The following is a 25,008-nucleotide window of genomic DNA, read 5'->3' on the forward strand; positions in this document are numbered from 1 at the left end:
GAGATCTGGCAATGCTCTGTCTCACTGGGCACCCTAACGGTGTGAATGGAAACACAAATCAACAAAACTCATCCCCCTCTCAACAAATTCTATTTTGGATTCTTAAGGCAATCAAGGGAAATTTGTAGGTACAGAAAAGTAGCAGATTGGGAAAATCTGAGTTTGTGGGTGAAGGGGGATCTAGATAGGTGATATTTAATCTTTTTTGATGTGTTGCATCAATGGTGGAATGGAGGGTTTGACATAACACATGCATCCTGGGCTTTCCCCCTCCTGCAGACCAGCCTATTTTAAACAGGATTCAGATTTTCACTGAAATATTCTTCTTCCGCTCTCCCCCGTTAGCGTTGCCATGTCCCCCACCTCCGGTCATTGTCAAAGGGAAACACAATGCCAAGCCATTGGCAACTTTCAACAGTGGAACATATGTGAACTACAGCTGTGAACCCGGCTACACACTCTGGGGAGAGGCTACGATCTATTGTACCACATCTGGAACTTGGAGCCATCCTTCTCCTCTATGTGAAGGTGAATGCATTTTCGGTTGGCTTCTTCCCTTTGGCTGTAGGTGTCTCAGTTACTCAACAGGTTTTAAAGCAAGAGAAAGAATCTTCAGACATACCAGCTAATGTAACAAAATTCACAGCTGGGAATAGATCCCCCAGGGGGACATACAGGGCTATAATCACTGCTGGCACAAGAAGCTCAGTTGACTTCAGTGGAACTTGCACACTGATGCCGGCAGAGAGCACGGCTCCCTGAGCGCTGCCGGACAAGATTACAGTTGAAAGGATTTATAAAAGTGTCAGCAGGAAGATGGAATAGTGTAGAAATACTAATGAAAATGAAGTTAAAGGCTCTGCAAAAGAAATGACCCTATAGACAAACTCCTATGCAGACTCTTAGGGCATGTCCACACATAGATGTTGCAGTGGTTTAACTAATGGTGTGAACCCAAAAACTTGCTGTTATTATAAATGCAAATATATCCTTATGGGACAATTGAATTTGAAAATGTAAATGAAGGAAGTGGCAGTGAATGCGTTCATCAGAACAGTCTGAAAGCTCACAGGGTGGTACTGTGGGTGTGTACAAACTGCTAGATGCAATGAGAAGACAGCACTCATGGTGGAGGCAGTGTGATGAGTGGTTATTTATGTTCCCACGTCTGCCATCGGTGAGGTGTACTCGTCCTATAACCTCAGCCGCTAAATGAGAGTAAGAGATAACTTAAGTATCTTGAGTCAATGGGCTGTTGTATTAAAGTTTGTGAAGGGCTTGGGTCCTTTGATAGATGGTGCTGTATGTGGATATTAATTCCGTTGGGCATTGCTGCACTTATAGAGTCATATGCTTTAAGGCCAGAAGCAACTATTGTGATTCTTTAGTCTTTCGCTGACAGTACTACTGAAAACTGGCACATTTTAGCATCCTGGGACTATGGCAGCCCAAGGATGGATATTGGGACCAAAGGTAAACAGGGCAGGTGCATATATTGTTTTAGTTGATTAGGAAATAGAGGTTCTTGTGTCAGTGAATAGTTTGGCCCTGTGTGTGTTGTTTTAGGTTCAGTCTCCAGCTATGGATTTTGTTGCATTAGCACCTTTGTCTGAACATTCTCTTTCCCTCGGCTTTAATCCTAGCGTAACACCTAGAAGAATATTTATAAAGCAGATCCGCAGTTGTTTCTTTGTAACACTGTTGTTTTATCTACCTGCACCTGATATGGTACATACCAGTACAGTAGATATGGTTCTTTTTTCTCATGTGTATTTCCTTTCTTCCTAGAGGGCTGTGGTGTCCCAACGAGGTTAAGCTTTGCTGAGCTGAAGAGCGAGTATAAAAATCAGTCTTACTTTCCTGTTGGGAAGACTATCAACTATACTTGCCGGCCTGGATACAGCAGACAGCCGCAGATACCACCCACTATTACATGCCTTCAGAATCGAAGGTGGTCAGAAGCACTCAAGTTCTGTAAAAGTGAATATCTTCATGGATTTTGTTTCCGTTGTTCGATAAAGGTCTTAATGGCAATAACATTTTGCAGCCTGGATACAACTAATGTGCCTTTAAATAGTTAATAGTAACTAGTCAAGTTCTCTAGCTGTGCCGATTCTGGTCCTTCTAAATGCCTTCTTTGTGGAGTGTGTTAAATAGGGACAGATCCCTGGGAATAATTGTAGCATTGAAAGAGAGAAGTCTAATCCTAGCCTTGTTCTCTACCAGAGAAATTGTGTGGTCATCCCGGAGAGCCGGAGAACGGCAGAGTTATTATATCAGATCTCCTCTTTGGGTCAACCGTCAACTTCACGTGTGAAGAAGGGTAAGTGTCAGACTGCCTGAGTTGACTACTTGTGCTTAGCTTGCAGCTGTGGAACACAAAGGGATATCCTCGTATTCCCCCAACTCCTGAAAGCAGTTTACTCTTCCGTACTGCCTGAAGGTGCTGGCTGAGCACAGATGTTTCCTGTGAGTAGGATCCAAGTGACCAGGGCAAACCTGGGAATTTCTTGGATTTTACCCCTGGTTTGACAGGGGAACAGTTCTTCTTCTGAATCATTGGAAATGGCTGCCTTTCTGTACAGAGTTGGGTGGAAGGGTTTTCACCGACTAACTGCCCACCTGCCAGACCGATGAGGTGTCTCCAAGGGAAACCCTGCTGGGGACGGTGCCCGATCGAGAGCACTGGGGATACGGTGACAGAAGAGGGAGTCATTCGCCCTCTCCCTTTGAAGATTAGGACTGTGCTTCAGGGTCTGAGAAACAAAGGTCTGCAGCTGTAGTGCTGGCTTGTGCCCTTGTAGAGCGTGTCATATGTGGGGGCGAAAGGGAAGAGCCTGTGTCTGCAGAAAGTGCCATTGCACAGACACTGCGTGTAACAACAGCTGCCTGCTGAACTCCAGAACCAGCTCAGCTGAGGTTTGCTGGACAGTGTCTTTGTATTTGGACCTCTCTGCTGGGGTGGGGAGTTACTCCTGCATGGGTTACAACAGTCATGATTGACTTAGTTTATGAATCTCAAGGTAGCCAGACCTCAGCTGGGTCTCCCTGGCCCACATCCACAGAAATGTATCTCATCCATCATGAGAAAAACAAACCCCCTCTCAATCAGGCATAATAATACCCCTCCTGCAGCAACCTGCCAGAAAGTGCTGGGAGAAAATGCTGTTACTAGTTTGCCTGTGGCTTGTGATTCCATGGTGGGGAATGATAGTGCTGATGTGGTGAGGAGGGCTTGAGGGCACAAGAAAGACATTTGGATCCCCTGGCTCAAAGAATGCCAGCTCATTGGGCCTACATAGGATTCTGTTCCATGGTTTAATTCCACAGGGGGCTGGGGAGTTCTGAGTTGGCAAGGAGCCTTTTCTCCTATGATTATCACTCAGTAGTTGGTGATGTTGGTCCCCACCTGCTGTGGCTGGGGAGAAGAGCTTCACAAATAACTGAGGTTCACAAGAGAACACAAACGTCAAAGGAATAGGTAACAACTGATAACCCCCTCTGCCTAACTCCAGACACCGGTTGATTGGACAGCCTTACAGACGATGTGAGATTTCTGGCATGCGTGTTGCATGGAGTGGTGAAGTTCCCATTTGTGAGAGTAAGTAAATTACAAATGTCCGTCTAGGTGCTTACCTAAGTAGGTCACAGCTGTCTGTCCATGTGGTTACATGTGCCCATTTGCTTGCCTCACAAATGTTAATTAAGAGGGAAGGAAGAATTATGAACTCCACTTCAGAGAGGGAGAAATGAGGCACACAGAGATTAGTTATCCAGGGTGATATACGGAGTTGGTCAGTGGCACAGCCAAAAATTTAAACCAGATCTCCAAGTCCCGAGCCAGAACTTTACCCACAAGAGCCTCACAGGATTATAGGCATATGTGAGGGGGATTGTACAGAGGACACTTTTTGAGGAGAGAATACTTGTAAAGTTGCTATGAAGGGACCTACGCTGTGACCAGTGTATCTCCATCTCCTTCTCCCAGGGTGGCCTCCACATTTCCCACAACAATCTGTAGTTTCAAGTAGGAGTAATATAGGCTAGTACAACAAGTGACATGGAAAATGTTGAAAGCCTAAACAAGGTTTGAGAGCTGCGTAGGGTGGAGATATTTTTTTCTTTCTCTCTGGCCCTGTTTCAGCTAAAGCGTTTCTTTTGCAGAGGTTAGATGCCCAGCCCCACAAATCCAGAATGGAAGAAGAGTATCTGGTGACAGACGTGTCTATTCATATAAAGACAGTGTTACCTTTGAGTGTGATCCCGGCTACACCATGAAGGGTCACAGTCTGAGTCAGTGCCAAACTGATGACACGTGGGATCCACCTTTGCCCGTCTGTGAGCCAGGCAAGTGTCAAAACTCTGATTTGTTCGTATTATTCATCTAGAAACAGGTTTCCCTTTTGTCTCATCTGTGAGGATCTCCAACACTAACCCAGTCTGGATCTGTCCTGCCTTATGCTCACCTCAAATCAAGAGACTTTACAGACTGGTTTGAGGGGAGAGGTGGACGGTCCCAATGGTTAGGAACACACCCAGAGAATAAGAAATGAACCAGGTCGGGGGCAGTGGGGATGCCAGGTGAGTAACTTTGTCCCTTCTGTTTGCTGCAATTCTTGTGCTTTCCCACAACGCATTTGGGGGTTATGATTCCTCAAACTGCACCAGCTGTGAGAAGTGACCCAAGTTGGCAAGAGCCGTGGGTCTGCCTGAGGGTAATTTCTGTATCTTAAAGGTGAAAGCAGAGCACTTTTATCTTCCTCTGCTCAGGATCCTCATGTCTATCCCATCTTGAAATGGGAACTGGAAGTGATTTAGAAGATGATATTCAATAACTTCTTGGTCCACCACAGCTTTTGCAGGTACTTCTGCTTCCTCTGCTGAATTTCACTATTTTTATCAGTTATGAGCAGGCTGTCCAGTAACTACACTCACATTTCACTCTTCCTTTGGAGGTAGAAGATGACCTTCTAGTTTCCACATGCTGAATAATTATGAACTAACTTTTGTTTTCCCCCCTGACAATAGTCTTGCAGTCAAGCTCTTTTCTATAATGGGGTGGGACAAGATTGTTACAAATGAGTAAAAGATTCAGAAAAGCAACAAGCCATTAGGGTTTGCACTGTAATACATTAAATAGTGAGCCTAAATTGTCCAGTGATTTTTTGGTTGTCCAACTTGTGATGCTTAAAGGAGCCTGATATTTTTTTCTGGGTGGTGGGTGTCTGTAAATTACCGTTGTGATCCTGATTTCTCCCTTTTTGGGGAGGCATCATTTAATTGTACAGCATCTGGAGCATGGAGCAACCCCCACCCTCAATGTGAAGGTGCGTTTCTGTTCTGTTTGCTGCTTTCCTCTGCCTCGCTCGGTGCGTCAGACACGCAAAAGGATTTAAATAGAGACCATAAGAACTTTGAGACAAGCCACCATTTCAGCAAATTCCACAGCTGGGGACTAAACTTCAAGTGAGACAAACGGGCCAAAGTCACTGTTGGCAAGAGGAGCTCCTTTAACTTCAGTGGCATTGCATTCGCTCGTACCAGTGGTGAATGTTTCTGTGTGTGCAGCTGGGTAATGTTCATGCTGAAAGAATTGACACAGGTGACAAGAGGATGTCAGAGTGTAGAAATAGTTATGAAAGTGAAGTAAAAGACTTGTCAAAGGAAATGGCTCACTAGGTAAACTGCCCATTCCATCCTACATGTGTGGTAGAGTCTAAAGAGTTTGTTATGCTTTTCCTTTCAGCCACGTGCGTAAGCCCAGAACTGGAGAATGGAAGAACAAATGGGGTACAGCCTGCCTACAGACCGAGAGACATCGTTGTGTTTGAATGTGACCCTGGTTACACCTTGAGCGGCAGCCCTGAGACTCAGTGCCAAGATGATGGTAGATGGGATCCTCCTGTCCCTGTCTGTGAAAGAAGTAAGTGTGACTAAGGCTTTGATGGTGGGTTATCTTTGATCCCATTGTGATGAGTAAGATCTGGCAGGGCCAAAAGGACTGTGGGATTAGTTTGAGATCTGAAAAGGGAAATGCAAATATCTGTGTAGCTATCCCAGTGTTTCCCGTGCTCCTCTCCATAGTATCTGGGCTTTTCCACTCTCCAAAAAGATCCCTGAAGATAGGGGGAACGTAGACACATTCTGGGGGAATGCATGTCACCTGTGCTGCTGAGTGCTGCTGAGTTCGCCACGCTGGCCAAACAGGAAATGAAATTCAAAAGTTCCTGGGGCTTTTCTTGTGTACCTGGCTAGTGCATCTGAGTTCAAAGTGCTGTCCAGAGCGGTCACAATGGAGCATTCTGGGATAGCTCCTGGAGGCCAATACCTTCGAATTGCATCCATACTACCCCAAATTCGGCCCGGCGATGTCGATTTCAGTGCTAATCCCTTTGTCAGGGGAGGAGTACAGAAATCGATTTTAAGAGCCCTTTAAGTCGAAAAGACCGGCTTCATCGTGTGGATGGGTGCAGGGTTAAATTGATGTAACGCTGCTAAATTCGACCTAAACTCGTAGTGTAGACCAGGGCTAAGGCTTTGATGGTGGGTTATCTTTGATCCCATTGCATTGAGTAAGATCTGGCAGGGCTGAGTATGGAGGCCTAAAGGACTGTGGGATTGGTTTGTGATCTGAAAAGGGAAATGCAAATATCTGTGTAGCTATCCCAGTGTTTCCCATGCTCCTCTCCATAGTATATGGGCTTTTAGACTCTCCAAATGATCCCTGAAGAACTGAGTCCTGGTCAGCTTTGCCGACTTAACCCCCCTCCCAAGATAAGGGAAGTTAGAGAAGGCCCCAACCAAGCAACCAATAAATTATCTGAAAGTGGCAGCATTTCCATTGCAAACACAAAATATACAAGTTTCAGAGTAACAGCCGTGTTAGTCTGTATCCGCAAAAAGAAGAACAGGAGTACTTGTGGCACCTTAGAGACTAACAAATTTATTAGAGCATAAGCTTTCGTGGACTACAGCCCACTTCTTCGGATGCATATAGAATGGAACATATAATGAGGAGATATATATACACACATACAGAGAGCATAAACAGGTGGGTGGAAGTAGCTATTGGAGCCTTACTAAGATGGCTGGGAACATGTCTGTGGGTTGTTTAGTCTGACAAAACGAAGGCTGAGGGGGGATATGATTGCTATCTTTAAATATATCAGAGGGATAAATACAAGGGAGGGAGAGGAATTATTCCAGCTTAGTACTAATGTGGACACGAGAACGAATGGATATAAACTGGCCGTGGGGAAGTTTAGGCTTGAAATTAGACGAAGGTTTCTGACCGTCAGAGGGGTGAAATATTGGAACGGCCTTCCAAGGGAAACGGTGGGGGCGACGGACCTGTCTGGTTTTAAGATTAAGTTAGATAAGTTTATGGAGGGAATGGTTTAATGGTTAAACATAGTAGCCGAGGAAAACCAAGCAATGGTACGTAAATAGCATAATGGCCAACAAGGGCCAGGCTAGAGACTCTTGCCTACATGCTCGGGGTAGTACTGATCGCCATATTTGGGGTCGGGAAGGAATTTTCCTCCAGGGTAGATTGGCTGAGCCTCTGGAGGTTTTCGCCTTCCTCCGCAGCATGGGGCAGGGATCACTAGCAGGAGGGTCTCTGCCGATTGAGGTCACTAAAACACAGGATTGGGGACTTCAATGGCAGAGTCCAGGGAAGGGTCATGTGGCCTGCAGCATGCAGGGGGTCAGACCAGATGATCATAATGGTCCCTTCTGACCTTGAAGTCTATGAGTCTATAAGTGGGTATCAAGAAACATGACTGACTCATCACGCTATATAGGTATTCGGGGGGGATGTGAATGAGGTGGAGGGATTGGAGGTAGGTAGCTTTACCCTTGGTGTGCATTAGCCTCACTGCTGTTGTGTTGAGCATGATTCAATATGTGCATGAGGATCTTTTCCCTTCTATAGATGAGCCTGTATGAGCTCTTGTGCAGTTAAGACTCTCTTCCCTCCCTGCAGTGCTGCAGTGTCCCTCTCCTCCAGCCATCGCCAATGGGAATCCCAGCGTCCAGGACTCGGCAGTGTTCACCACTGGAATGTCTGTAAATTACAGCTGTGAGCCCGGCTGTTCCCTTACTGGGCAGGCATCTATTTATTGTACGGCATCCGGAACGTGGAGCCCTCCCCCCCCTCAGTGTGAAGGTGTGTTTATGTTCTGTTACCTAGAAGCTCCTACCACAGGATTTAACATGAAAGACGAGCTCACCAGTGCAATGGAATTAATGGCAGGGAATTAATGCTCCATTTAATTAGACACATGGTGAAATAAATGCTTTTGAAAATAAAGGCACTGAATCCACACTCTGCACTCCTACGTGCGTGTGAACAGATAAACACCCACAGGAAAATATTTTAAAAAGCCTCTGTCTGAAACCCTAGGCACACTTGACATGAATTACAAACACTAGAAACGAATATCCACGCTACCCTCACACACACAGGCAGACAGAGAGATCTCTGCCTCCAATCTCTACCCTTGCTACACGCTGAGCGAACAGAAAAGATTTGCAGTGTGTGTCCTAAAGGCAAAAGGCCTGTACTGTTTAACGCCTAGTGCAAGGAGTAGGCGCCAAATTGAGGGTCCCTCACAGGGAGCTCTTCCGCCAGCCCTGCTCTCTCTGTCACTGAAAGGGAACAATCTGTGGCCTCTATTCACCATGAGAAGAGCAGTATAGTACCCTGTGGAATGTGGTTTTAGGCAGGCTAGCACTAAAGTGTTTGCAGTTGAGAGGTTAAAAGCAACACCATCAACTCTCCCCAGAAACCGGTAGGGAGCCAATGCAGAGCACAGGTACCAAGCGCCGACTGAACAGCACTGCTTGCCGGGCAGGCTGACGCCTTCTGCACCTTTTCAATTTCAGAGGTTCTCTGCATCACCCCAGAAATCGAGCATGGAAGAAAAGTAGCTGCACGTGGACCTGTCTATAGACCCAGGGACACAGTTAGGTTTCAATGTGATCCTGGCTACAACCTGATTGGCAACCGTCAGATTCGGTGCCGAAATGACAGAACCTGGGATCTTCCTGTTCCAGTCTGCATACAGGGTAAGTGTGAATCAGGGTTGACTGCTGGTAACTGAGATGATCAATATCTGGTAGGGTTGTGCCTGGAGGCTAAAAAATAAACGTCCTTTGAATCCTGGGGTCACTTTTCAGCTGTGAATGGGGAAAATACAAATATCCACCTACCCTCTTATCTCTTGACTGTGCTCGTCACTGTGATAGCTGATCGCCTGCATCCTGCTCTGTCCTCTTGACAGCCAGAGATCTAGCAATGCTCTGTCTCACTGAGTGTCCTAACGGTGTGAATGGAAACACAAATCAACAAAATTCATCCCCCTCTCAACAAATTCTATTTTGGATTCTTAAGGGAGTCAAGAGAAATTTGTAGGAACAGAAAAGTAGCAGATTGGGAAAAGATTGGGGGGATCTAGATAGGTGATATTTAATCTTTTTTGGATGTGTTGCATCACTGGTGGAATGGAGGGTTTGACATAACACATGCATCCTGGGCTTTTCCCCTTCCTGCAGACCAGCCTATTTTAAACTGTTCTTAAACAGGATTCTTCCCCTCTCCCCCGTTAGCGTTGCGGTGTCCCCCACCTCCGGTCATTGTCAAAGGGAAGCACAATGCCAAGCCATTGGCAACTTTCCCCAGTGGAACATACGTGAACTACAGCTGTGAACCCGGCTACGCCCTCCGTGGAGAGGCTTCGATCTATTGTACCACGTCTGAAACTTGGAGCCACCCTTCTCCTCTATGTGAAGGTGAATGCATTTTTGGTTGGCTTCTTCCCTTTGGCTGTAGGTGTGTCAGTCACTCGACAGGATTTAAAGCAAAAGAAAGAATGTTCAGACACACCAATTAATGCCACAAAATTCACAGCTGGGAATAGATCCCCCAGGGGGACACACAGGGCTATAATCACTGCTGACACAAGAAGCTCCGTTGACTTCAGTGGAATTTACATTCTGATGCCGGTGAAGAGCACGGCTCTCTGAGCATTGCTGGACAAGATTACAGTTGAAAGGATTTATAAAAGTGTCAGCAGGAAGATGGAATAGTGTAGAAATACTAATGAAAATGAAGTTAAAGGTATTTGGGGAGATGTAAATGTGATGGAGGGGAAGGTAGGTAGGAAACTTTACCCTTGATGTGTGTTTGTCTCACTGCTGTTAGGCACAACTGAAAACGAGTATGTGAATCTCATATTCAATCTGTGATCCACTATAACCCCTGAATTCTTTTCAGCAGTACTACCACTTAACCAGTTACTCCACTTTTGTAGTTGTGTATTTGATATTTCCTTTTAAAGTGAAGTACTTTGCAATTGTCTTTATTGACTCTCATCTTGTTGATTTCAGACCAATTCTCGAGTTTGTCATGGTCATTTTGAATTCTAATCCTGTCCTCCAAATTGTTTGCACCCCTCCCAACTTGGTGTCATCTGCACATTTTATATGCATACTCTCCATTCTATTATCCAGGTCATTAATGAAAATATTTATTGGAACCAGACCCAGGGTACTGTCCACTGCAGGACCCCACTAGATATGCCCTCCCAGTTTGACAGCAAACCACTGATAACTACTCTTTGAGTACGGTCTTTCAACCAATTTTGCATCCACCTATAGGAAATTAATCTAGACCACATTTCCATGGTTTTCTTATTGAAAATGTCATATAGCAGTGATTCTCAACCAGGGGTCCGGGGCCCCTCAGGGGGCCTCAAACAAGTTTCCGGGGGTTCACCAAGCAGGACCAGTGTTAGACTCACTGGGTCCCAGGGCAAAAAGCTAAAGCCCCGCTGCATGGGACTGACGCTGGGGGCCTGAGCCCCACCACCGGGAGCTGAAGCCAAAGCCTGAACAACTTAGCTTTGTGGCGGGGGGGTCCCTCCTTTCTACCTCCTTTGCCAGCCCTGGCTTTTTTATGCAGAAAACCAGTTGTTGTGGCACAGGTGGGCCATGGAGTTTTTATAGCATGTTGGGGGGGGCCCTCAAAAAGAAAAAGTTTGAGAACCCCTGTCATATAGGACTGTGTGAAAAGCCCTACTAAAATCAAGATATATCACATTTACTTCTTCCCACCTATCTACTAGGCCAGTAACCCTATTAAAGAAGGAAATTAGGTTGGTTGGTATGATTTGTTTTTGACAAATCCATGCTGGCTATTCCTTATAATCCTGTTATTCTCTAGGTAATTATATATTGTTTAATATTCCAGTATCTTTTCCAGATATCAAAGTTAGGCTGATTGGTGTATAATTCCCAGGGTCCTCTTTGTTCCCCCTTTTAAAGACAGGTACTGTGTTTCCCTTCTTCCAGACCTCTGGGACCTCACCCATCCTTCATGACTTCTTGACTATAGTTGCTAATATTGCTGAGAGTGCTTCTGCTAGTTCCTTAATTACCTTAGTATTAATTTCATCAAGCCCTGCTGACTTGAATGCATGAAACTTATCCAAATGTTCTTTCTCCTGTTCTTTCCCTGTTTTGGCTTGTCTTCCTTCCTTCTTCTTGTTAATATTATCTTGAGTATCTGGTCACCATTAACCTTTTAGTGAAGACTAAAGCAAAATAGGCATTAAACACCTGAACCTTCTTGATGTTATCAATTAGTTCTCCTTCCCCAGTATGTAGATGACCTACAATTTCCGTTGTCTTTCTCCTTGCTTCTAATGTATTTAAAGAACCTCTTCTTATTCCCTTTTATGTCCCCTGCTATGTGTAATCCATTTTGTTCCTTAGCCTTTCTGATTTTGGCCTGTCATGCTTGTGCTGTTCTACAAAACATTAAGGACAGAAATGACTTAATGGGTTTTTCCCCCACAAACCAACTAAAAATAAAATGGCAGTTGCCTGCCTTGAAGAGCTTGAAGTCTTTCTCCTGCTTCAATGCAGTACTGAGCTAATGCATAAAAACTAAAGACTGAAACAGACTATGAATTGAAATCCTGGTAAAACTCCCACTGACTTCAGTGGGCCAGGATTTTGCCCTGTATGTCTACATTCCTCCAGTAACAAGGCAGCAAATTACACCTTGGTACAGTAATAAGATTAAATGTTTGCTCTTGTCACTTTTAAGTGAATATAATTACACCCAGAGCTGTCCCCTTGGGTATGGAGAATCGGGGTGACTGTTCCTGGCCCTGTACTTTGGGGGGGCCCCGCAGACTGGTGCGATTTGCCCGGCATGGTCAGTCCCACCCCTCTAGAGATGGCCCTGACTACACCTAAAAAACCTGCAATCTCATCTTCTGCAATTTACTTTCCTCCTCTTCTTGAAATATTGTTTTTGCTGACCTTTATTTCAGAGTTCAGATGTGCATTCCCAGAAGTTCAAGGTGGCAAGAAGGCAGTAGTGGGAACTACATATCGATTTGGAACTAATGTTCCAAACTAATGTAGCAAGCCTAACAATAGATGGTGAATATTTGATTTTTATTCCCTGTGTTAGGTTTCCACCTAGTGGTCAAATGAAAATAGAGGTTGAAATGAGATTTGCACTTTGCAGAATCTTCAACACAAATCCCTGTCTATTCTGAGGCCTGCTTTACACAGAGATTTCCAACACTAGACGGGTCTTTTTTTAAACCCAATTTAGTAAAACCAGTGCAAGTTTGTGTGCAGACAAGATAAAATGTTTCTTTGGCTGTGTAGACAGTAGCTATCTAGGATAGAAAAGAGATTGTATGTAAGGTTTTCACATTTTTATTTGAACAAAGCTACACGGTTACACAAAATGAACTCGGTGTGTATATGTCTCCTGAATATATCTGAATCAATTGTTTCATGACGCATACAATAAAAAGACTAATACCTGGTCTCCCCCACACAGTTGCAAGGGCTTAACTAAAGGTGCTATTTTTTTTTAAAGCAGATTTAATCATACTAGTGCAACTTTGTGTGTGGGCACTCAAAGCAATTCCAACCTGGTTTACAGCAGTTTAGCCTACACCTATAAATTATGAATGCAAGCTAAACTAATATAAGAATTTTCAAACAGATATAAGCCTGCCCACACGGAGGCTTGCACCCGGTTAACTACATTGATTTAAAGTCTGATTTAACTTAAACCAGTGTGATTTTTGTGTGTAGACAGGCCCTAAATATGGGAAGGTAAAAAGCAAATTCTCTCAACTTGAGGCCTGTCTAAAATATAATATGATGTCCTAATATGGTTTGAGTGTATGTAGAGAACACCAATCAGTGTTATAACCATGGCTTTTGTTTTGCTGTGCTGATTGGCTCCCCAAGGGGAGCTTTTCATGACAGTTATGTTATTCTGTGTAAAACTCACTGCATTTAGGTTGGAGTTTTCAAAATATGCCTTCTAGGGTTACCATCCATCCGGGTTTCCCCGGACATGTCCGGCTTTTTCAGTGTTAAATGGCCATCCGGGGGGGATTTCTAATTAAGTAGAAATGTCCGGGATTTCCCCCTTCCCCTCCTGCGGAGTGCGGCGCGGCTGATTGGATGCCTGGCCTGATTGAAAGCCGCTCGCAGCCACTAGGGCCTCTAGCAGCCAGAGTCCCTCCCCCTCCCCCGCTCCCTCCTCCCCCACAGAGCAGCGGGGCTGTGTTTGATTCCATGTGGAGCCTGCATTTCTCCCTCTGCCGGGTGAGTGGGGGGAGCAGGGCAGGCAGCGGAGGGGGAGGTGTGTGTAGAGGCTGCAGGGGCAGGAGGCGCAGAGGCTGCAGGGCGAGTGGGGAGCAGGGGGGCACAGAGGCTGCAGGGGCGGGGGGGTGCAGAGGCTGCAGGGCGAGTGGGGAGCAGGGGGCACAGAGGCTGCAGGGGCGGGGGGGTGCAGAGGCTGCAGAGCAAGTGGGGAGCAGGGGGCACAGAGGCTGCAGGGGCAGGGGGCGCAGAGGCTGCAGGGCGAGTGGGGAGCAGGGGGCACAGAGGCTGCAGGGGAGTGGGGGTGCAGAGGCTGCAGGGTGAGGAGGAGCAGGGCAGGCAAGCAAGGGCATAGAGGCTGTAAGGGCTGCGAGGCGAGTGGGGAGCAGGAAAGCACTTAGCAACCCCAAACCAAGATCAGAGCGGGAGGGAGGAGGGGGAATGCGGGGTGCTCAGAGGAGGGGGCAGAGTTGGGGCAGGGACTTTGGGGAAGGGGTTGGAATGGGGGCGGAGAAGGGGTGGGGTTGAGGCGGGGCCGGGGGGTGGGGAAGGGGCAGAGTTGGGGCGGGACCGGGGCCCCGTGGAGTGTCCTCTTTTTTAAATGTTTGAATATGGTAACCCTACCTTAGTCTTTACTTTAAATTTTCTCCTTATCAGTAAAAGGCAGTTCTGTAAGCAACAACTTTGTCCTGTCAGCTTAATTCAGTGTGTGTGTGACGTGCTCCCAAGACCCTCACAGTTGATATGTGGTTGATTTAGCAGGTGAACTGAAAGAGATTCTCTCTTGCTCATCCACTCAATACTGTGCTGAGCTTTCTCCTGTGCCGGCAGAGACAATTGGGTTACAGTGGTTTATCTCCCTTTAAAAGTTGCAAGAGCCTTTCTATGGGGAGGACTTTTAATAAATGTGGCTTTCTAGCTCTCACCAATAAAATCTGTAACATGCCTGAGATACAGAAAATGTTTGGATAAATATTTTTTGAAGAAATCATGTGGCTGTGATTCCTCTTTCATATTCTAGTAGTTCAATTTTTTTTCTCCCTTCTTTCCCCCATTCTAGGTTCCTATAACTTCATCTCAGGAGTCCTCGGTAAGTAGTTTACTAAAAAGACTTGGGGTCAGATTCACAGCTGGGGTAGATAGACAGATAGATGCTGGTTTACCCTAGTTGAACATCTGGCCCATTGTTTCTAAATCTTCTTCATAGAGTCAGTTTCCCAGCTTTCAAACCTTTGCTTCTCTACAAGACTGCATGTGAACCAGGAAAAGTACAGTACCTCCATCATCAGAATCTTTAAAAACCTCACTTCCTGGTGGAGTTCCCTATGGTTTGAGATTCCATTGCCTAGAAACCAACAACTATTTTATGTCCAAAAACCGTATGCACCAAAGCCACTTGGACTAAGATTTTTGTCAGCTTTGTTAGCATTCTTCAATTTTGCTGCAGGGCTTCCTCTAGAGCACCTGGCACAGGTCTGGTCTACACTAAAATATTAGCTCGGTTTCACTGTCAGTAAGGGGTGTGAAAAATCCACACCTGAATGGAGTTGGTGAGCCGACCTACGTCCCTGCATAGACAGTGCAAGATCAATGGAAGAATTCTGCCATTGACCTGGCTACCACCTTTTGGGGAGTAAATTACTTACGCAAATGGGATAGGTAGCGTCTACACTAACGCGCTACAGCGGCACAGTAGCTTGGGTTTTTCATATACTAGAACATAGTTGATCTCCTCATTTCAAGTAGTCTGAAGAGCTCTAGGTTTTAGACAGTGGGTTGTGAATGGTGACCCATTTGTGCATGAAGTAAATCTCCTTTTGCTTGTGCCACTACGAATCCACATATTATATTTAAACACGAATAGATGGTCTTATTCACAGTGAACTTTTTGAATAGAGAAATGTTATGTTTTTGCCTAAAGATCAAAACCTGAGAAGAGTACAATATGAAATGTTAACTTTGTAAACACAGACAATAACTCAGGATTCAGAAACCCTTGTGGTACAGTTAGAGGAATGCCGTCACCTCTTAACTTTGTTTGGGATTTTGTGAGTTAATTATAAATCTGCAAAGGCCAGTAATACTATTTCTGTGTTTCATAAGCCCATTTGTCCAACTAATTCAGTTCTCTCCTTGTTGTCTCTCAGGGATCGTAGGTGGCGTACTGCTGCTTCTCCTGGTTACCATCATTATCTGGAGGATTTTGTCTACGCAGAAAGCAGGGTGAGGGATTTTTCTAAATTTCCATTCATTTCAATATGTGTATGAACTGTTCTTTGGTTCCACCATTCAATGCTGGCCAAACATTTCATTAAAAGAATCATGATCTCCATATGCAACAATGGGGCAAAAGAAATAGGTAATCACTAGTGTAATTTTGTGAGTCTGCAGGTGGTGATAGTTTAGTGTTCTTCACATACCAATCTTTATATATAATATTTAAAAAACTTCTCTCCCTCCTAGTCTCTTTGCTCTGGAAGAAGCATTATTATAATGTAGTTTTACAAAAATAAACAAACCCAAAACATTCTTTTCTGTCACCAGGATATTAGCATGATACAAAGAAATGATGGATTTTTCCCATTTAGATCCAAAAAGAATTTTTTTTTTTGTTTCTCTGTAATATACTAACATTTGAAAAGAGGAGAAAAGAGATGTAAAGGGTTTTTTTCCCCTTTTTCCCCTGCTGCTTTTTTACCTTTGAAATATCAGCGATGTAACATGGTTCTCTCAAGTTTTGTTGGAAGACTTTCTGGGACTAGGAATGGAAGTGGTTTTGAGAATGTGTATTGTGAACCCTCAAACTTTAATTGCAGGGGCAGAAGGTGTTTAAAAATTATGAAAAAACAAAAACCCTTTCTCTCCCTTCTCCAAACTGTCAGAGGTTAGACTTAAATAGTTGTAAACAAAGTGTCTTAAAGAGTCTGGTCCAAAATCCTTTCCCCTCTCTCACTTGCTCTATGTTCAGTTTCTTGCGATGTCCTATGGTAGCCTTATTTTCTTCTTTGAGTGATTGCTCCTGTGTATTCCGCAGTAGGTGTGCATGCTCGCCATGTGCACCGGTGCCGGAAGTTTTTCCCTTAGCAGTACCCGTAGTGGGGGAGCACTGCTGCAACCCCTGGAGTGGCGCCTCTATATCGCGCTATAAGGGGAGCTGCACACTCCCCCAACCCTCAGTTCCTTCTTGCCGCCAGTGAAGGTAGTCGGAACTTAGTGCTTCAGCTCTGCTGCAGCACTGCAAACCTTAGTAGTACAACTCTTCTTAGTAGTCTGAATGTCTAGTTAGTTGCCTGGCTCGGGGCATGCCCCGTGCCCCAGGCTTCAAGTCGTGCGACTCCTGTCGCAGTTCTATGCCCAGAAGCGATCCACGCTCAGTGTCTTCGCTGTCTGGGCGAGACTCACGTAAGTGAGCGTTGTAAAACTGCAGGTCGATCAAACCAAGAACAAAACGCGAAGGAGATATCCGTCTCCGGGCCTTACTAATGGAGTTGGCATTGGCCCCGGCACCGGCACGCCGACCCGATCCAGCTCCGGGCGTGTCATCGGTGCGCAGCGATGCCCCATCAACTAGTCGGCACCGCTCCCCCGCTAAGAAGCAAGGGAAGACTCAGCGGTGCCAAGAAAACGATAGGGGTGAGGCCACACCTGAGTTGGGCAGCCCACGATCCCCCTCAAGATCCAGACCTCCGACTCGTGCTAAGCGGAGTAGTCCGGTCCCGTCCGCACGTGCCTCACCTGCGGTGAGGATACCGTCGACGCCGGAGGCAGCGCAGGCAGCACGTGATATCCTGACCCTTCCGGTGCCGAGTGCGCCGCCTGAGATGGTAAATTAATTAATCTTGGTGTCCTCTGATGTTATCAGTGAAACCTCAAATATCTTCAGAACAACTTTCCAAACTTCAACAGCCATAAAACTCTGAAATTAGTTTTGAGTCTAAATATAAATTTACTTCCAGTCTCTCCTTTTAAAAGAAACCAAATAAGAGTTTTCCTTTGAAAATGTAACTTTTATTTTTCCTCTCCGCCATTCAGCTATTACTATACACATGAAAACAACAAGAACCAGATGCCTTTGGTCCACATAACTGAAGAAAAAAATTCATTTGCACCATAGCAGGTATGGGCTTATTTTAAATCAATTTCTTCAACATAAAAATGTCAAAATTGTGGTGAATGATATCAGCTCTAACTTACTGTAATGCAGATACTCAGACTGAGGCTTGAGAGCTGTAAGTGGCTCTTTAATGTGTCTCCTGTAGGTCTTTGCAGCAAATAATATTAAAAGTTATTAACCAATCAGGATGCTTTTACTATGTTAGCCAATTACCAACTTGCACTGAGTTATTAACTTATTTACTGTGAGAATAATATTAATTTTCTATTACTGTGGCTCCTTTGGATAATGATGATTGCTATTGGCTCCTGAACCACAGAGATCTGAATATTACTGCTCTAATGCAAAGACACTGTATGGTGAATGGAAAATTGACTACTTTTCTCCCAATCTTCTTGCTCCTCCATTGCTTGAATAAAAATAGGGCCTGCTGTAACCACAAACACTGGTGGTTTGTCTAAGCTTTTGTTTGTAGCAAATGAGCAGATCACATTTGCAATGTCATACCCCATTTTTGGAAGCTAGAACAACAGAATCGGTTCTGAAGCATTATTTGCATATAATTGTGTTTCCATCTAGTACAAAGGAAGATGGAAATCATGGGTCAAATGTTACCTAGCTTTGAAACCATGTTTTGTTTGTAAAGTTGTGGGGAAATCTGCTCTCTGTACAACGTACTTCTAACCACACTAGAAGAAGGCTCAAACAGTTCTTTGGGTCTGTCTGCTTAAATGCGTGTTGTGGTGGCTGCTCTGCTTACAGTTTAATCCGCATTTAGTCCTGTGGCTGTCGCTGTCCATAATGCAAACCGACTTTTGCTGGTGTTGCTTCGCTTTAGAATGCTGACACTTAACACAATGGCACCAACAGCTATCTGCCTTTATCCTTCAAATATACCTACCAGCTCATGAATGTACATTATACAGTATGAAATACAGTCTGACATGAACAAGTTTACAATGTGCTATTTATTTTGACTTGTTGTAAACAGATTTTTTTTTAAAAGTAGGCTGATCTGAGAATCTTTCCCCAGGAAATGTAAAATTTTCAAAAAGATTGCTTTTTGTCCAAGTGAAAGTAATAAAATTGCAATAAAATGTTTCTAAACATTGGTAGGAGCATAGAAGAACCTAGTTTTCTTTTAACATTGGTGTATCCCTTTCTGCAGGCAGGAAACCGCTTCTCTTCATGGTCGAGGATTTTGCCTGGAGAACATGGAAGCATTTCCTTCACTTTCTTTGTGGGTAATTTACCTTCTTGCAACGAAGTTCTCTAGGGGAAAATGCAAAGCCATAGCCTATAGCGGACGTTGTTACTGCAGCTGCTTCCATTAGATGCTTATAGCAGTTGAGTTCATTAAGTTCAACTTTACACAGCACCAGACTGTAGCTTTTAGGCCTCCTTCCTGCCCTCCTGCTGTTTGTCCATGAAAATAACTTGCATGCGGACTTCTGAGATGAACAAGACACGCTGCAGCATCAAGGATGCTTACTCCTCAGATTATGCTCTGGCCTTCTTTCCCTTTCATGGAAATCCTTGTTTCTGAGCAGTTGACTAAGTAATCTGTCACCTGGAGGAGGAGAAGACAAGGGCTGCTGAGCCTGCCTTGATTAGAAACTGCAAGCACAAGACTCTGAACTTCCTCCTGAGCACGCTTCATTGACTGCCACAGCTGTCTTCTGGAAACGTTTGGGAAGGTTGTGTGTGTGTGAAAGGAACCTTTAATTTTGAGGAGTTAATGGATTTTATAAAAAGGGCTTCATGTTGCTCTTCACACACATAGCACTTAATGTCCTTCACCTTATAGTAGAGATACAATCAACTTCTTTTACAACCCTTTGTAATTTTTAACCCATTTTGCCTTCAATATTTAATTTTTTCTTCTTGGGTCACTTACTTTAAAATAACTTAATAGGCATGAAACTACAGATTAAACTTTTTAAATACTGATTTTAAATCAAAAGCTTTCTTTAAAATGTTGTTTGGAATTTATAATATATTACTATAAGGGGGGAAAATATTTGTTTAGAAAGGAGATTTGTGAATTTACAGCAACACATCTTTAAAGACAATCTTGATAATTTTGTGATGCAAGATACTGATGACGCCTCCATCTTTGGAGACCTTGCCATATTTTTGAGCAGAGGTTCCTACGCTGAACTTCTAATCTGAACTACAATTAAAATAACCTGCACACAAAGTACTAGGTGAAGGGACTGATCTTGCAGTCCTGTAAAATAATCTCTCAATTGATTGAAGGCATTTGTGAATGCCAGCTACAGTACAAAGGTGTTATGACTCATCGTGTCCTTGATCCAGGGATTAAGAATGGGCAGTTTCACAAACCAGGTGTCAACTCCAGGACTCTTGTGCTACCAGGGGAAGACTTGTAACAATGACAGTGGGGTTGTCTGATAGTGGTAAGTAGCCTAATAGCTTTTTTACATGGGAAAATTGACTGGTATAACTATAGCAGAATAGCTGTTCTGGAACACATGTATTCCAGTATAACTCCCTCACGTGGACACACTATTCTGGAATAAAAGTGACTTTATTCTAGAATAATTGTTTACTTTCAAAGTAATTATTTTGAAATAAGAGGACTCTTCCACAATGAGTGTCCACGAGGGAATTATATCAAGAGTTATTCTGCTACAGCTATGCCAATCAATTTCCTCACACAGGCAAGCCCTAAGTGACATTTTTTTATGATTCAAAAATGAAACCCCAAAACTGTCAATTGAAACCAAAGACAGTAGATTTAAGTCTAAATGCTGGTCCCAGTGGAGTTACTGGCAAAACTCCCATTGATCTCACTGGGCTCAAGCGTTGGCCTTCAGTATGCAGCCTTTTCTTTCTATGCTTAATGCATCGAATCCATTGACTGTGCACTGTTTTCTATAAGCAACAATTAAGGACTCTAAAGTGCACCATACATTTTATAAGCATTTGGATTTACTTCAGACCTTACTATTCCTCTGGTGTTTACACAGTGTCCTAGGTTTGTGTGATGCTTTTGGCAAGTGAAACAGGTCTCTACACTGAAGAGCTCACAGACTAAGACATGCTGCATAGAAATGTCATCAGGCAATGGATGAGAGTCTCTAAACAAAAAAGCCTTTTACTATTTAAGCCTTGGGATACTTATTTTTGCTTTGACTATGGGCTCCATATTTTTCTTCAACATCTTGAAACAGTATGAAGCTGGAATGTGGGTCAGCATTGGTGAAAAGTATCATTGTAAATGCAAAGTAGTTTCAAAACATCAGACAAATGTGCAATGACTTATATTCAGGTTAAATTGTGGAGAAAATGGCCAAAGTGACAGGACTGTTCTGTACACACAGACAAAAAGTGCATTAGTCTGTTCACCTTTCTCCACTTTTTTAAAAATCTGGCTTCACAGCTTCCCACTGTTCACGGGGAAGGTAAGTCAGCTCAGCTTCTCTCTGACACAAATATTCTACTATACACTTCAATATGCAAATCTGTGGCTTTAGTTTTTAAAAAGGAACAAAAGCCTCGTTACTTGTTTCCTGAATGGGTGCGACACTCCATCTTTCAGCCCATTTTCAATAACAGATGCAGTTAAGACTATAAAACTGCTTGGAACAAGCTAGAGAGTCTTATGGTTCACAAGCATTCTGATAAGTAAAACTAAAAGAGTGGCTTCAATAGAATGTCTGTACTGCAGCCAACCTCACAAACTAAGTGTGGTGGTTAGGATTGGGACAATGGGAGAAGGGTGGGTAAGGATACGGGAAGTTTTCAGCTTGGAAAAGAGATGACTAAGGGAGGATAGGATAGAGGTCTATAAAATGATGACAGGTATGGAGAAAGTAAATAAGGAAGTGTTATTTACTCCTTCTCATAACACACCAACTAGGGGTCTCCCAATTAATAGACAGCAGGTTTAAAACAAACAAAAGGAAGTATTTTTTCACTCACACATAGCCTACCTGTGGAATTCCTTGCCAGAGGATGTTTGTGAAGGCCAAGACTATAAAAGGGTCCAACAAAGAATTAGATAAGTTCATGGAGGACAGGTCCATCATTGGCTATTAGCCAGGATGGGCAGGCATACAAAACCATGCTCTTGAAGTGCCCCTTGCCTCTGTTTGCCGGAAGCTGGGAATGGGCGACGGGATGGATCGCTTGATGATTGCCTGTTCTGTCGATTCCCTCTGGGGCACCTGGCATTGGCCACTGTAGGAAGATAGGATTCTGGGCTAGCTGGACCATTGGTCTGATCCAGTATGGCTGTTCTTATGACCAATAGAGGGGAGTCCCAACCAGCAATATTTATATTGGGTGCACTGAAAGGGCTAACTTTCCAAAGCTGACCAAAAGGATGAGTGAAAGTGTTTTGGAGAAAAACACTAAACAGGCCAATGTGAATTAAAATTGGGAGCTATTGTTTAAGGAGCTTGTTAGATGGAGCATAAGTCACATTGCATAATTAGCTGAGCTTGCAATGGCCTTCCACTCAACTCGCTGACATTTCTCCATCTGCAAATGTGGGAACCGGTTTAAAATGTAGATCCAATCAATTACAACACATCAAGGAAGATTCTAGGCATCAATGATCTGATCATTGGGTTGATGGCGATAAAAAGAGATTCCCATCAGGCTCCCTCTCTCCCTCTTCCCAAGAGCCACCCTCATCCTCTCTCCCCTTTCTGCTCCCGTATCCTCTGCAAACATTTGAAGACGGATGCCTCATGATGGCCTTCGCTCCTGGGGATGTTGCCTAGTGGTCAGGGTTTCGGCCAGGGGGTGGGGTGGGAAGGCACAGCAGATGGTGGGGGAGCCCAGGGACTCCCACTGGGCTCTGACCCAGGACACTCTGGAGGCAACACAAGGGGGTGACACTTCCTAGCACCCCGCTATTGTCCAAAGTTCACAGTTTATTACAAGAAGCTCTGAAGGGTGCTTGGCACCTCTTCGCGGCCGGGCGTGGCATGGCAGCTCTCTCCTTCTTGGGATGGCAGCTGCCTCTGTAACGCTGACAGATCCCAGTCGTCGGTGGCCAGGATCGAACCGGAGACCTCTGGAGCTTAGTGCATGGGCCTCTACAGCATGAACTAAAAGCCACCTGGCTGTTAGCTAAGGCTGTAGAGAAGACTCATTTTATCTCTCCCTCTAAGTAGTCTTGGTGCCACTAGCTGGGACACACCACCACACCCAGAAGGTGTGTGGGTTACATACTTCCCCTAGCTGAGGAAGCGTGTCCTGAACTTCAGAGACTTCCCAGTTGGAATCCTGGACGACCCCTGTAACGATGCGGCCTCTGGCGGGACACTACTAAGAGTATCAATTCCGGACAAATTGCTTGGAGCAGGGCAGTCACAGCCCAAGGCTGGGTGTCCTTTACTATTAAAGCACGCCACACCAGCCATGCCGAGAGGACTTTGGTTTTACCCCACTGGCTAATCGGACGTCATACAAGCAATTCCCTCAGAGATTCCGGTTCCCTTGTATTATCACCAGCACCACTCCGTATGGGGATGAACGGTTATGAAAACCAATACCCCAGTAAAAGAAAAAAGGTTCTCTCAAAGGACCCAGACCCACATCCAGGTCAATAGACAAGTCAGATCTTACCCACAAATCACGCTGTTGCCAATCCTTTAGAATCTAAAATCTAAAGGTTTATTCATGAAGGGGAAAAGATATAGATGAGAGCTACAATTGGTTAAATGGAATCAAGTACATACAGTCATGGCAAAGTTATTGGTTCAGGCTTGTAGCACTTGTAGCAGCAATAGAATAAACTGCAGGTTCAACTCAAGTCTCTGGAGTACATCCACAGCTGGGATGGGTCATTCTGTCCTTTGTGTAGAGCTTCCGTTTGTAGCAAAGTCCCTCCAGAGCTATGAAGTAGGATTGAAGACAAGATGGAGACGAGGCATCAGCCTTTTATAATCTCTTGCCCTGTGGTCTTTGCTTTCTTTGTCCCAAGGACACTCTATCCAGCACGTGGCATAGAAAAACCTTAGAGTTTTGTCCATAGGCAGGTCCTTGCGTACCTTGCTGAGTCACAGGTGTATCTGCCTTCTCTCAATGGGTCAATTGTATAGCTCATGGTCTCAGTGGGCCATCAAGCAGGCTAGGCAGAACTGACACCAACTTGTCTGGGGTGTTCCCCGGAAGCATAGCACAAGTTTGAAATACAGACAGTATAGAGCCAATATTCATAACGTCAACTACAAAAATCATACACATATACAGATAGCATAATTATAATCAGCCAATCATAACCTCTCCATAGACCCCTTCCACGGCAACCTTTATACAATATTGGCTGCAAATATATAACAGTGGTTGCAACGGTGATCTATTCAGTTACAGATTATGTCAATAACGTCACAGGAGGTGACACGGCATCAGTGAGACTGATATTGGAATACTGCATCCAGTTTTGGTGTCCTCCTTTGAAAAAGATGTTGTGAAATTGGAGCTGGGGCAGCAAAGAGCCACCAAAGGTTCTGAGGGCTGGAGAAAAATGCCTTCTAGTGAGCGATTGAAAGAGCTCAACCTCTTTAGCTTATCAAAAGAAGATTGAAAGGTGACTTCATGGAAGTGTTGAAGTGCCTTAATGGAGAGAAAAGATTGGGTGTTAAAGGGCTCTTTAATCGAGCAGAGAAAGGCAGAACAAGACCCAGTGGCTGGAAGGTGAAAAGGGACAAATTCATATGATAAATAAGGCAAAAATAGTCAACAGCAAGGCTGATTCACCACAGGAACAAGCTACCAAGGAAAGTGGTGGGTTCTCCATCTCTTGCTGTCATTTAATGAAGACTAGATGGCTTTCTGGAATGTGTTTGCCCCAAAAGTAGCTATTTTGTCATACGGGAGGCCTGTGACATGCAGGGGGTCAGATTAGATGCTCTAAAAGTCTACTAATTTCTGAAAAACTGAGTGTAGCATTGGGAGCAGCGTCTGAGGTTTTACTGTCTAGTCGGCTTGCTTCCTAGAATGAACACTCCTTGAGTGGGGTGATCCACAGGGAGTAGCTCAAACCTCCAAAGTGCCTGGCCAGCAGCAGGACATTAGCACAGCAAGGGAGGGGCGTGGCAGTGACATCACAAAGGCCTTTTGCAGGACCTCAGACTATTGGTCAAAGGTGATGGGGAGGTGGTGACCTCACAGAGAGATGCTGACATCAGCCAGGCAGGACAGGGGCGAGGGGCCAGGGAAACCTCAGAGACTCCTGTGGCTTTGCTTCAGCAAGTCTCTGTCTCGAG

The 25,008-nt window shown here is 44.6% G+C and overlaps 1 protein-coding gene across 1 annotated transcript in view; it reads left to right on the top strand.

Moving 5' to 3' along the window:
• CR2 (complement C3d receptor 2) overlaps positions 1-25,008 on the top strand; it is a 55,222-nt gene that overhangs the window by 18,122 nt on the left and 12,092 nt on the right. The window contains exons 15-25 of the mRNA XM_054025256.1: positions 346-528; positions 1,789-1,980; positions 2,227-2,323; positions 3,516-3,601; positions 4,165-4,369; positions 5,747-5,754; positions 7,988-8,083; positions 9,613-9,750; positions 14,708-14,737; positions 15,795-15,870; positions 17,075-17,280. Coding sequence (XP_053881231.1) covers positions 346-528; positions 1,789-1,980; positions 2,227-2,323; positions 3,516-3,601; positions 4,165-4,369; positions 5,747-5,754; positions 7,988-8,083; positions 9,613-9,750; positions 14,708-14,737; positions 15,795-15,870; positions 17,075-17,280 — 1,317 coding nt within the window. The remainder of the gene's footprint in view (positions 1-345; positions 529-1,788; positions 1,981-2,226; positions 2,324-3,515; positions 3,602-4,164; positions 4,370-5,746; positions 5,755-7,987; positions 8,084-9,612; positions 9,751-14,707; positions 14,738-15,794; positions 15,871-17,074; positions 17,281-25,008) is intronic.

This window comes from Malaclemys terrapin, chromosome 4 (assembly GCF_027887155.1).
Source record: "Malaclemys terrapin pileata isolate rMalTer1 chromosome 4, rMalTer1.hap1, whole genome shotgun sequence".
Classification (NCBI taxonomy): Eukaryota; Metazoa; Chordata; order Testudines; family Emydidae; genus Malaclemys; species Malaclemys terrapin.